At 43.0% G+C, this 13,929-nt stretch overlaps 1 protein-coding gene across 1 annotated transcript in view; it reads left to right on the top strand.

Moving 5' to 3' along the window:
• SRPK2 (SRSF protein kinase 2) overlaps nucleotides 1-13,929 on the top strand; it is a 122,513-nt gene that overhangs the window by 74,249 nt on the left and 34,335 nt on the right. The window contains 5 exon segments of the mRNA XM_083365838.1: nucleotides 1,828-1,979; nucleotides 9,609-9,717; nucleotides 11,337-11,424; nucleotides 12,131-12,218; nucleotides 13,328-13,434. Coding sequence (XP_083221964.1) covers nucleotides 1,828-1,979; nucleotides 9,609-9,717; nucleotides 11,337-11,424; nucleotides 12,131-12,218; nucleotides 13,328-13,434 — 544 coding nt within the window.

The raw sequence follows: 13,929 nt of genomic DNA, 5'->3' as shown, positions 1-13,929 counted from the left end.
TAGCAGTAGCCTTCATTCTATGTATATGCCTGCTTATTAAGGCTTTCACACACACCCCAACCGGCATTATTACAAAATCAGCTTAATTGCCCCCAACAATCTGGGTCCTCATTTTACCTACCTGGGAAGGATGGAAGGCTGAGTCAACCTTGAGCCTGGTGGGATGCGAACCTGCACTAATTGCAGGCAGCTGGTGTTACTTAAGGAGGCATTAGCCCACTGCTCCACCAGGGTGGGCGTGGCCTACTGGGTGGGCGTGGCTAGAGTGCGTATGACCTATGCATCAAGGGTGCCTATGGGGTCCTGGGCAGGAGTGGGTCAGATCTGAAGGTCTCTGGCAGGAGGAGGGTCTCTGGGCCAGGGCCAAGGCAGCGGGGACCGTTCCCTCACTGTTTCCAGGATGGCTTCGCGGGCCGCATGAAACCACTTTGCGGGCCGGATCCGGCCCCCGGGCCTTGTGTTTGACATGTCTGAGGTAGAATAAACACCAACAGGGCAATGGAACTGATAGATGTGTGATTGTAGGACTATATATATTCTATAATTATTGCTGAAGTGGTATGAACTGAATCCCACCACTATCTATCTATCTATCTATCTATCTATCTATCTATCTATCTATCTATCTATCTATCTATCCACCTACCTACCTACAGTGGTGGGATTCAAATAGGTCATGTGATTGCCATTTGAGACGATCTCAAGCAGAGTCATTGGGGGGGAAGGGCACATTCACTTAACAACCACAGGGTTCCCTCAAGAACTGCAGTGATTCGTTTAACAACCGCATCAGAAAAAAGGATATAAAACCAGGCCCGACTTGCTGAACAACAGCCTTGCTTAGCGACAGGAAACCTGGTCTCAGTTGTGCTCGTAAGTCGAGGGTTACTTGTAACCAAAGTGGCGATCCTTTTGCTGCTGTGAGCAAAGTTAAAACAAACAAACAAAAAAAGCTTCGCATTCTTGAAAGAAGTACCGTTTTTACGAACAAAGGCGAATATACGTGTCCCAGGATAATGTTGCAGGATCCAATCTGGATTTTGCCTTTCGTGCTGAAACCCACCCTCGGGGAGCTCCTCTCTAGCAGAGCTTCGGCTAGATTCACTTTTGCTGCTACTAAGATTGTTGGACGAGCAGGCACAAAAACAGCCTGCTCAGTGATTGAAGCCTGGGAAACGAGCCCTTCGCCAGTCAGCAGGATTACTGATTTACCCCCAGCCTATCAAGTCCTTAAGACTGGGCAGCACAAACAAACAACAGCCAAGGACTTAACAGCCAGCCATCAACACACCCCAATCAATATCTGAAAAGCCACATACAACAGACACTATAAATCCCACATCCAGAACAGCACACATTCTGGTGAGAGACACGTTCCCTGAGGACGGGCTCCAGCACGGGTCCGTAAGCTCGGAAGACCAAAACCTGCGGTCCCAGTGACCGACCCAGTTTGGATCCGGAAGTACCATTTTATTCAAAAGACTGTAGTTTATACCGACCAGGTCAGGAACAGGAGCTAGTGGCTTCTCTCCCGTCTTTTAATCTGATTTTATCTGTCTGCGCCTGCACTTTAAATCCTACATACCAACCCGCTGTTTGTTTGTTTTTTACAAAATTCCTGCTGTGTCCCGTAGCATTTCCAGATTCATTTCTGTAGCCCGCACAGAATAAATTATCCTCTTTCCTAAGGAATGTTTGAATTAAAAGCCAGGAAAAGAGGAAGCTCTTGGAAATTTGCTCCAGCGTTTGACTTTCTGAACATACATACATACATATGTATGTGTATATATATGTATATATATATATATCCATATATTTTATTTGTAGGCCAGAGCCTCCACAAAAAGTTCCCTCTGCACCGCCACCACCACCTCCTCCTCCTCCACCACCGTTGCCAGAACCGACCCCGCCGGAACCGGAGGAAGAAATTCTAGGATCCGATGATGAAGAACAGGAAGATCCTGCAGACTATTGCAAAGGTTAGTTGGTAAAAATAACGGGATTAATTATTAGAACCGGATGCTTAGATGCCCGTGGAGACTTATCAATCAATCCAGATCACGGCTGTCCCAAAGATGCTTTTTCAAAAGGCAACCGGACTTTCTCGTTTGTTTGTTTGTTAACCCTGGAAAACCTTCAGTCAGAACCGAAGAAGCTTCTCGGATGAGAAGCGAAAAGTTTAAGGACAAAACTAGAAAGTCCATCAGCCTTTTTGAAAAGCACCGTTGGGACAACTGGATGCTTACATCATTTTGAGGCTAAAAATCCAGAATCCAAATTCCTAAGTTTTTTTTTTAAAAAAAGCCTTGTTAATTACATAAAAAGAGCCTCAATTAGTAGTAATTCTTTATCCTTTAATTCTGGACTGTGGAAAATACATGCAAGAACTTTATTAAGTGTTTAAGTAATTGAACATATCTATCTATCTAAGGGGACGCGGTGGCTCAGTGGGTTAGGGCGTTGAGCTTGTCGATCAGAAGGTCGGCAGTTTGGCGGGTCGAATCCCGAGTGCCGCGTAACAGAGTGAGCGCCTGTTACTTGTCCCAGCTTCTGCCAACCTAGCAGTTCGAAAGCACGTAAAAATGCAAGTAGAAAAATAGGGACCACTCCGGTGGGAAGGTAACAGCATTCCGTGCGCCTTTGGCGTCTAGTCATGCCAGCCACATGACCACGGAGACGTCCTCGGACAAGCGCTGGCTCTTTGGCTTTGAAATGGAGATGAGCACTGGCCCCTAAAGTCGGAAACGACTAGCACACATGTGCGGGGGAACCTTTACCTTTCTCTCTCTCTCTCTCTCTCTCTCTCTCTCTCTCTCTCTCTCTCTCTCTCTCTCTCTGTGTGTGTGTGTGTTTGTGTGTTTGTGTGTGCTTGATCACACTAAAAATACGAATCCTGGGTATGTGCATCTTAGAAAGAAAAGAATCGAACACCAGGATAAAAATAGAGTGAACTCCTCTGACAACTGCCAACGAAAGCTAAGTGGTTTTGTATATTAAACAGTTTTGTTTATATTTATCCTGGTGTTTATCCTGGTGTTTGATCCTTTTGTTTCTAATATCTCTCTCTCTCTCTCTCTCTCTCTCTCTCTCTCTCTCTCTCTCTCTCTCTCTCTCTCTCTCACACACACACACACACACACACACACACACACATCATTTGGAAAGTTATTAATATAAAATCTGTGTGTGTGTGTGTGTGTATCAATTGAATCTTTACCTTCCAAACTCCTAGTAGTTTGCAGTTGTTGGGGGGACTAAGGAGTAAGAATACAATCACATTATTGAAGATAGTGTCTAAAGTTAGTCCTCGATTTGCAACAAAAATTTCTGTTGGTAAGTGAGAGCTTTGTTAATTTTCCCCCAGTTTACGATGGTTTTTTTTGCCACGTTTGCTAAATGAATCATTGCAGTTGTTCAATGAGTAACATGGTTGTTAAGTGAATCTGGCTTCCCCCATTGACTTGGCTTGTCAGAAGGTCGCAAAAGGGGATCACACAACCTCCGGGACACTGCGACCATCATAAATGCGAGTCGGTTGCCCAGAGTCTGGATTTTGATCACATGACCCAAACGTTGTAAGTGTGAAAAATGGTCATAAGTCGCCTTTTTTCAGTGCTGCCGTAACTTTGAATGGTCACTAAATGAATTGTTGTAATGGAAGGCTATCTGTACTTAGGGCGTTCCATTTGTTAATTATCTTCTTTAGCCTAAATCACCCCTAGACTTTAAAAATGTACTTATTAATTTTATTCAATTCGTCATGCCGTTCACTCTGTGACTGAGTGGTACGCAGTAAAAACACCCATGCAACATCACCACCTATTTGGTGATCACTAGTAACTGGAATATGTCAACATGGGTATATATTCCTTGAAAAACCCGTGATAGCATTTCTAAAATTAAATTAGAAATTAGCAGGAGTCGTGATGAATCGCCAATGTTACGCGAAGTCATTTCATTCATATCTTGACTTTTCCATCTTTCCTCTCTCTGGTTAAGTTCTGAATAATTAGTTTAGGATAATTTTCTTATTCTACGATCAGGAAAGTCCTTGAAAATTATCTGATGGGCCATTGAGACAGGAGTTACTTAAAGCAGGGGTCCCCGACCTGTGATCCACGGCCTACTACCGGACCGTGGCCTCTTGGCCACCAGACCGTGGAACAGGCTGGCCAGTGTGCGCACGCGTGTGTGCGCGCGCACACTTGCCCCCTCTCTCGCTAGCAGAGGGGGCACCGTGCGGCAAAAATGGGGCACTGTGTGGCAAAAATGGGACAGTGCTAGCAAGTGTCAGATGAGTGCTAGCACAACCATTGTGCGTGCTCATGGCCCTGTTTGTGTGTGTGTGTGCGCCCCTGCAAGTGTAAAATGCTTCCCCCTCCCTTTCCTTCCGGTCCGCCAACCGAGAACAGAGTTTGGAGGCCTCTGACTTAAAGTTATCGTAACTTCAGTTGATGCTCCATCTTCTCGCTTTTCCTCGTACACTTGACTTAACACTGTGCTTTATTGCAGAGGTCCCCAACCTTTTGGGCAACAGGGACCGGTTCTGTGGAGAGAGGTTTTTCCGTGGACCGGAGGGGGCCTGGTTTTGTGTGCTGCCTACATCCCACGGATGGGGCTTTGCTTGTTTGTGCGGCCCTGTTGCTGCCATGCCGTGGCCCGGTACTGGTCTGTGGACCTGAGGGTTGGGCAGCCCTGCTTTATTGTATGTCTTGGCACTGAACCAACAGTCTCTTTAACCTAACAAGGAAGCATGAATGGCTGAGACTCAGTATCGTAACACCTTCCCATGTTATGGCTGAAATAGCATATAGTCTTCTTATACAGTGGTACTTTGGAACTCATCAAATTTGGTATTCGATGCATTTTGATGTGAAACTTTTGTCCCGCTACTCGTCGTTTGTTCGGTACTCAGCCCACAAGCTAGCATTTTTCCGTGTCGGCTGCCTTGTGACTCACTATATTATTCCTTATGGGGAAAACATTTGTTTGATACTCATCGTTTTTGGTACTCGTTGTGCCTCCCAGAATCAATGAACAATGAGTACCGAGGTACTAACTGTACATATACTTTTAACTATTTCCCAACAGTAGCGCATGTGTGTTTCATACATATATAATGTCTGATTCCAGTTTTGGATTGCAGGATTTCGGCTTGTTAGCGACACTGATTCATTAAATGACTTTTAATAGGTAGGCGATGAGTATTAAAAAAAAAACCTCTCTCATTTGATTAATCCTAGTGAAGGGTAGTTTGAAGAACCTCTGCAAGCAATTCTGAGTTCTTGCTTTCTCTTGCTTTCCAAATCAGATGGGGGAAAAGAGGAAGCAATATTTTTCGGTGTAGTCAGCCCAGAGTCATTCTGTGAGTGAAATGGGCAGTCTTTGGATGAAATTAATTAATTAGCGCTCTCTGGATTTGGTTACTTTCCTGCCCAGTGTTTCATCACCGAACTAGACAACCCACCAGAACAGAGGTACCCAACCTTTCGGGCACCAGGGACCGGTTCCGTGGAGAGACGTTTTTCTCCAGACCAGGTGTGTGTGTGTGTGGTTTTCTGTGCAGTTCGGGCTTTGCTTTTTTGTGCAGACCGGTTGCTGGCGTGCTGCAGCCCGGTCCTGGTCCACGAACCGGAGGTTGGGGACCCCTGCACTAGAAATTGAGAGCAAAGCTCATTCCTTGCTAGCACTGATGATGTTACCTAGTTCGGATAAGGAAATGTCTGCCAGAAAACCATTGAGGTTTGAAAGCACCAAGGACCCCTCCGTTCAATCGATTAAGTAATAAGTAAGTAAATAGCCTAAGGGACGCGGTGGCTCGGCGGGTTAGGACGCTGAGCTTGTCGATCAGAAGGTCGGCAGTTTGGCGGGTCGAATCCCGAGTGCCGCGTAACAGAGTGAGCGCCTGTTACTAGTCCCAGCTTCTGCCAACCTAGCAGTTCGAAAGCACGTAAAAATGCAAGTAGAAAAATAGGGACCACTACGGTGGGAAGGGAACAGCGTTCCGTGCGCCTTTGGCGTCTAGTCATGCCGGCCACATGACCGCGGAGATGTCCTCGGACAAACGCTGGCTGTTCGGCTTTGAAACGGAGATGAGCACCGGCCCCTAGAGTCGGAAACGACTAGCACGTATGTGCGGGGGAACCTTTACCTTTATCTTTAAGTAAATAGCTGTCCAGATGTGCCCAGAACAGTAAGTAAATAAATAGCAGCCCCAGATGTGCTTGGAACAGTTGGAAACTCCTGTACAGTTTGTGCGCCACAGGTGCACCTGTCTTTTGATTGGCGGGCTAGACTTTTGCTTTTCTTTAGCTCTTTTTTTTAATTCTAGACTCTGCAGATGTCTCTTATTCACTGAGTTAACAAAGGCAAGAATTTTTCCCCCCCATTTGCCAGCTTAAAATAATGGCGCATTCAAGAGGTACTTTTGGAAAGCAATCGTCACTGTATTTCTGCTTCTTGCCTTTCAAAACCAGTCAGTCATCCCGTGAAACATTTCACTCTTGGCTTTGTGGCCCTGTTGTTACAAAAAAAAAAAAGCTCTTTTTAAAAGAGCGATAGAATTGATGCTGAATGTCACATTTTAATAATTTTTTATGGGTTTTTTTTGCCATTCAGGAATATAGACTTGTTAAAATAACGTCAGCTGATTTTTCTTTTATCGCCGCTAAGATAATGTTACGTAAGAGCAGTGTGTGAAAATTCTGAATGTATATGAGGAGAGGTTAACATTAGCGGGTGCAGATTTTTAAAAATGGTTGAACAGGTTACAAAATAAATAAAAATGAAGGCCGGCCAGGATTACTTATCTATTTAAGTAGATTTTCAATGACCCTAGTGCAGGGGTAGGCAACCTTGGCTCTTTTATGACTCGTGGACTTCAACTCCCAGCATTCCTGAGCCAGCATGACTCAGCTTGGAAACCTCTCCCTTTTCCCTCAGCCTGGCTGGCTCAGGAATTCTGGGAGTTGAAGTCCACGAGTCATAGAGCGGCCTAGGCCTAGGCCAGGGGTAGGCAACCTTGGCTCTTTTATGACTCGTGGACTTCAATTCCCAGAATTCCTCAGCCAGCATGGGGGAACTATGGCCCCTTCATGACTCGTGGACTTCAACTCCCAGAATTCCTGAGCCAGCATGGCTCAGCTTGGAAACTCTGCCTTTTCCCTCAGGACGGCTGGCTCAGGAATTCTGGGAGTTGAAGTCCACGAGTCATAAAAGAGCCAAAGTGGCCTACCCCTGCCCTAGTGTGTGCTTACGTTCTGATTGCAAATACTAAATAGTATCTCAAATGACAACACGTATTTTAGTGCGTTTTTCTGTCTTCACGTTTTCCATTGCATGTATTAATCCTCCTTGACAGGCAGATTGAAAGTGATCTGTCCGGATGGATTTTGGACAAAGCTGATTTTTTTTTTCCAGGAGGCAACGGGACTTTCTTATGTTCCTTTTGAAAACGTTTCGCTTCTCCTCCCAGAAGCTTCTTCAGCTCTGACTGGACGGTGGGGAGTGCCAGATTTTGGACAAATTCTTCCTTTCGTAGTCTCCCTCGAGGCTTGTCCGATAGTCCGTACTGTAAGATGAATTGACAGTTTATATCACTAGCGAAGCTTCTCTGAAAAAATAAATAAATGAAGAATTAAATGCTCTAACTTTTTAAAAGGCAGATGTTTTGAAGAAGCATTGAAAAGTGAAAGCTTTTCCTGATCACGTAGGAGGTGTTTTTCAGATGTTAATAACCCCCCTTTTTTCTTTCTGCACTGTTTGTGACCTCCAGTTTGCTTTTTAATGAACGGATTTGCCTTTTTTTTTTTTAAAAAAAAAATTACAACAGGAAGAATTTCAGATTTAGAAAATAAATTAATTCATAGCTTGGCTGCAATTATCCAGATGTGTTCTTCGTGGTTGTCACAGAGAATTTAGATCAGGGATGAACAAGTTATATATATTGATCTAATACAATATAACAGCCTTTGATAGGGAAATGCTGATATGCTATCTAATAAAATAAGCTCTCATTTTAATCAGTTAATGTGGTGGGGGTTCTGTTAATACTGAATGTTCGTTCGATTTGAATGAGTATATTATTTGCATGTAGTAAAATGATAAATCAGACTTTGCACCGGTATAGAATGGTACTGTAATGTAACCTGGGGAGCGTTTGATGTATTTTGTGGATCCGTAAAATACCAAAAGGGGATTTTATCTAAGCGAAGTTTCTCCCCTCCCCAATTTCATCCAGCTCACTAAAGTGCGGCCTAGTACATCAAGAATTGAATACTGGTATTAAAGTGTTGCATTGATAAAGCCTTGGTAGAAGGAATGGAAGCAGGGAACTTTCCACTGAAATGAAGGCAGAGCAATTGGAAATTTGTTACCTTGGAGAGCTGTGATAGGGGTGCAGGTGCTTAGTGGGTTTATGTTTTACTGAACTTCAGTTTGGTTTTATTTGGCTTTGTTGGGCAATGAAACGTCTTATTTTTATTGGGTTCACCACCCAGATTTTTTGGACAAATGGGTAGATTTATATACTGGATGGATGGATGGAGATTTGGATGGATGGATAGATGGGTGGGTGGATGGATGGGTGGGTGGGTGGGTGACTGGATGGATGGGTGGATGGGTGAGTGGATGGATGGGTGGGTGGGTGAGTGAGTGGATGGATGGGTGGGTGGGTGGATGAGTGAGTGGATGGATGGGTGGGTGGGTGAGTGAGTGAGTGGATGGATGGGTAGGTGGGTGAGTGAGTGAGTGGGTGGGTGGGTGGATGGGTGAGTGGATGGATGGGTGGGTGGGTGAGTGAGTGGATGGATGGGTGGGTGGGTGGATGAGTGAGTGGATGGATGGGTGGGTGGGTGAGTGAGTGAGTGGATGGATGGGTAGGTGGGTGAGTGAGTGAGTGGATGGGTGGGTGGATGGGTGAGTGGATGGATGGGTGGGTGGGTGAGTGAGTGGATGGATGGGTGGGTGGGTGGATGAGTGAGTGGATGGATGGGTGGGTGGGTGAGTGAGTGAGTGGATGGATGGGTAGGTGGGTGAGTGAGTGAGTGGATGGGTGGGTGAGTGGGTGGGTGGGTGAGTGAGTGGGGGGTGGGTGGGTGTGAGTGAGTGGATGGGTGGGTGGGTGAGTGGATGAGTGAGTGAGTGAGGGTGGGTGGGTGGATCAATGGATGGATGGGTGGGTGGATGGATGGGTGAGTGGGTGGGTGGGTGAGTGGATGGATGGGTGAGTGGGTGAGTGGGTGGGTGGGTGAGTGAGTGGATGGATGGGTGGGTGGGTGGGGGGAGGGATGGAGGAGTTGAGGGATGAAATATTTTCATACACCTAGCTACTGTCTTTGCAATTATGATACAATGAAGCTTCAGAATACAATTAAATCTTTAAAGTGTGTCGCCGGATATTTTTGGAACAACAAATTAAATCCAGCAGTGCAATCTTAGGCATGTCTTCTCAGAATTGTTCCATTATAGTCAGCAAAGGTCTATGAAAATGTTTACATTTGCAATTCTGTAGGTGGCGGGCGATATTGAGATCCTTTCCTGCGTACATAAGTGAAATGCTGCAAATTAAACTATATCCTTAATTATATCCTTTTATTTTTTTTGAAAAGGTGGCTACCATCCAGTGAAAATTGGAGATCTTTTCAATGGTCGATATCACGTTATCAGAAAATTAGGATGGGGCCACTTCTCTACCGTCTGGCTATGCTGGGACATGCAGTAAGTTTTGTTCTTTCTCTCTGCTTCTTGTTTTTATCGGATAGATAGATAGGTAGATAGATAGATAGATAGATAGATAGATAGATAGATAGATAGATAGATAGATAGATAGATTAGATAATTAGATAGATTAGATAGATTAGATAGATAAATTAGATAAATAGATAGACAGATAAGTTAGATAGGTAGATAATTAGATTAGATAGATAGATAATATTGATAGATATAAACAGATTGTTGTTAACTGCGGAGTCGTGTCCGACCCATCGCAACCCCATGGACAACGTTCCTCCAGGCCTTCCTGTCCTCTACCACCTTCTGGAGTCCATTTAAGCTCACGCCTACTGCTTCAGTGACTCCATCCAGCCACCTCCTTCTCTGTCGTCCCCTTCTTCTCTTGCCCTCAATTGATAGATAAGATTAAATAGATAGATAGATTAGATAATTAGAAAGACAGATAGATAATTAGACAGACAGAGTAGCCTAACACACACACAACCCCCCCCCACTGCAATGTATGTATAAAGTGACCTGCGCGTTTGCTGAATGTAGCAATTTATATGTTTGTTAATGCTGCCTAATCAAACGTACAATATATTGAAATCTCTTTGCCTAAAAATTGATCGTTATACACTATTGACGGAATGTGGTTTAAGAGGAAGTGAATCTGTTTTACAGAAGGCAGCCCCAGTCTGTAATTATACTTCTGATTGGGTTGCTAAAAAACTTACTTTATATCCCATTAGTTAAAGGTAAATTGTTGAAGAAAAGGTTACGGCTGTCATTTTGTCATTTGCTGAAATGTCGTTACCGTTACGAATGAAAGCAAACATACGTGTTCCAGGATAATGTTGCAGGATCCAAACTGGGTCTGTCACCAGGACCAGAAGCTTAATCTTCTGAGCTTTCGGATTTGTGTTGGAGCCCATCCTCCGGGAACTTCTATTTGTAATATTTATTGTGGTGCTTTCCTATTGGTTGATTGGTCTGGTGATGGCTGGTGATTGACTGTTGTTTCCTTATGCTGCCATTGGGTGTTGGGAAATCGTAGCAAACACAGGTGGTCCTCGACTTACAACCATTCCTTTAGTGACCTTTTGAAGTTACAATGGCAGCACAAGGAAATGACAGCCAATCACTGGCCATCAATAGACCAGTCAACCAATAGGAAGGCACCTCATAAATATTACACATAGAATAGACCAGGGGTAGGCAACCTTGGCTCTTTTATGACTCGTGGACTTCAACTCCCAGAATCCCTGAGCCAGCCGCGCTGAGGGGAAAGGGAGAGGTTTCCAAGCTGAGCCAGGCTGGCTGAGGAATTCTGGGAGTTGAAGTCCACGAGTCATGAAGGAGCCAAGGTTGCCTATCCCTGGAATAGACCAAAGCACACATTCTGGACAGAGAGAAGTTTCCAGAAGATGGTCTCCAGCATGAGTCCAAAAGCTCAGAAGATTAAACCTCTGATCCAGGTTGACCAATCCAGATGGGATCCTGCATTGTTATCATTTGTAGTGACCCTGTACTTAGTTTGTTTCTCTATTTCTTCCTTTACATAGAAGAAAGAATATAATATTGGTAAATATATATATACATATATATTAACTATTCTTTTAAAGGGGGAAACGGTTTGTTGCAATGAAAGTTGTGAAAAGCGCTCAACATTATACGGAGACAGCCTTGGATGAAATAAAATTGCTGAAGTGTGTAAGTATCACGACTTACACACACACACACACATACACACACACACACACACTCTATCTATCTATCTATCATCTATCTATCTATCTATCTATCTATCTATCTATCTATCTATCTATCTATCTATCTATCATCTCTATCGATCTCTCTATCGATCTGTCTAATCACAAACTGCTTAAAATATTGTCAGCAACATATCGTCTGGCTTTCAATGTCTAGTTTACTAATACATATTAAGTTCCTTTCTCTGCCTCGTTTTTCTAGCCAATGCTAAAAAGTATCCCATGTTCTAAAAAAAAAAACCTGAGTCTTCTTTTTCTTTCATTTTCAATGTCAAATTATCCATTTCTGCACACTCTTAAGAATTTTTTTTTATTAACGCTTCCTTCGCTGGTAGATCTTCATTTTTCCAGTATTGAGCGAATACAATTCTTGGTGCAGTTAATATATGTAAAATTAAATATATCCACTCTTTCTCATAATAACCTACAGTTACGCCTCCAGTCTTGGTTTCACTTTTGACCGTGCCCATAATTTGTAGCCAATAAATATGTTTTTTTTTAAGGAAACCTCTTACTTAGGAGCTCAGTTTTTACTGGTCTTATCTATTGGGACCATGATACCTGCCTTGTCTTTAAAATAAGTGGTTAAGATATAAATGTCGGTGCTTCTGAATTTGAAATGTAACATGATGTTTCTCTGTTTTTAGGTCCGTGAAAGTGATCCAAACGATCCAAATAAAGACATGGTGGTGCAATTAATTGACGACTTTAAAATTTCTGGCTTGAACGGCATACGTATCTTTTCTGTCTTCCCTTTTTAAGCATTAAATAACATTAAAAACTTGTTCATCCCCTTCAGAATATTATGCTGTGTTAGTGGGTCAGTTCTCTAAAAATGAATTATTATAGCAGGGAATACTGTAGAAAGCAGGGGGTTGGACTAGATGACCTCCAAGGCCCTTTCCAACTTTATTATTATTATTTTAAAAAATAAATATTTTTTAAAGTATAGGGATATTTCAGCTATCGTTCAGACATTTCATACAGCGATTCAAGAGAGCCATTTGTTTTTTTGAGTGCTCACCTGTATCTTCATCTAAAACTCCAAAATTGCCATTTTTATGCTTTTTAAAATAGGCGATATGGTAAATAACTTTGGTAATAATTTGAATATTTTTGTATTTTCGGAAAACAAGACTTTAAATTTCAGATTATTCAGGTTTATACGGGACTTATCTTTCAAAATAACCAGGCTTTCTTAAAATATTGACCACATAAAAGTGTTCATGTTCTAAACGGTTCTCAACTAAATGCCCTTGAGTGCCGTAAATACAGCTAGCAAGTTTATATTACAATATACAATATTTATTTAGCAATCTTTAATTTGTATAATGTAATATTTATATTTGCACGTTGGTCTAGGTTTATATCTATGGGAATGCATCTGTTTCCATATTGTCTACTTTTGACAGTCAAACGTATACATTTTCACTAAATAAAAACACCAGTTGATTCTATAACAGATCTATGTTACCTTATAATTCAGGAGTCTTCAAACTTGGCCCTTTTATGACTTGTGGACTTCAACTCCCAGAATTCCTCAGCCAGGCACACGTAAAAGGGCCAAGTTTGAAGACCCCTGTTATAATTCTAATTATTTATAACATGTCATTGCTACAATTTATGCTCTTTCGGGTTATACTAGACTGAAAATTCCTTTTGCAGTCGCATGAGATGGTGTCACAGGGATGTTCTACGTACATTATGAGCTTTATTTTTTTCCCCTCGCTCTTTTATTAAAGCATTTTATTTCATAAAGTTAATCTATAGGCTCCGTTCATATATCTCCTTCCTCCTTGTACGCCAATAAAATGCCTTGCCATTTATCCTTAATGGAAAAACAGATGTCTGTATGGTTTTTGAAGTGCTCGGACATCACCTTTTAAAATGGATAATTAAGTCCAGCTATCAGGGCCTTCCGATCCATTGTGTAAAAAGTATAATACAACAGGTAAGGTTTCGGTATGAATATGTCAGTTGAGGTGTTAATATGTCATTCTCTAGCACAGGGGTGTCAAAACTGCTGGGCCCGCGGGCCGGACGTGTCACACGGAAGCCAGGCCCACCCCGTTGCCGGCAATGGCAAAACTGTCCCGATACGTCGTGCGACGTCACGTGACGTCGCAAGCTTGGCAGAAGTTGGAAATATTGTGTTTTTAGTCCCCCCTCCCCCCTTTTTTTTTTTCATTATTTCCAGCTATTTGTGGTGTTAAGGAGAAACTTGTCCAGGAATTCCTCGTGAGTGTAAAGTTATAAAACACTGAGATCTTAATACTTGGAAATAGGAATATTTGAGGAGCTGCAGTTTAGAAAATTGTTGGCAGAAGCTGGGACGAGTAACAGGTGCTCACTCCAACCTAGCAGTTCGAAAGCACGTAAAAATGCAAGTAGAAAAATAGGGACCACTCCGGTGGGAAGGTGACAGCGTTCCGTGCGCCTTTGGCGT

Source organism: Vipera ursinii (assembly GCF_947247035.1).
Source record: "Vipera ursinii genome assembly, chromosome: 6".
Lineage (NCBI taxonomy): Eukaryota > Metazoa > Chordata > Lepidosauria > Squamata > Viperidae > Vipera > Vipera ursinii.
Note: the sequence above shows the minus strand (reverse complement) of the source record. Positions and strands in the feature narration are given on the sequence as shown.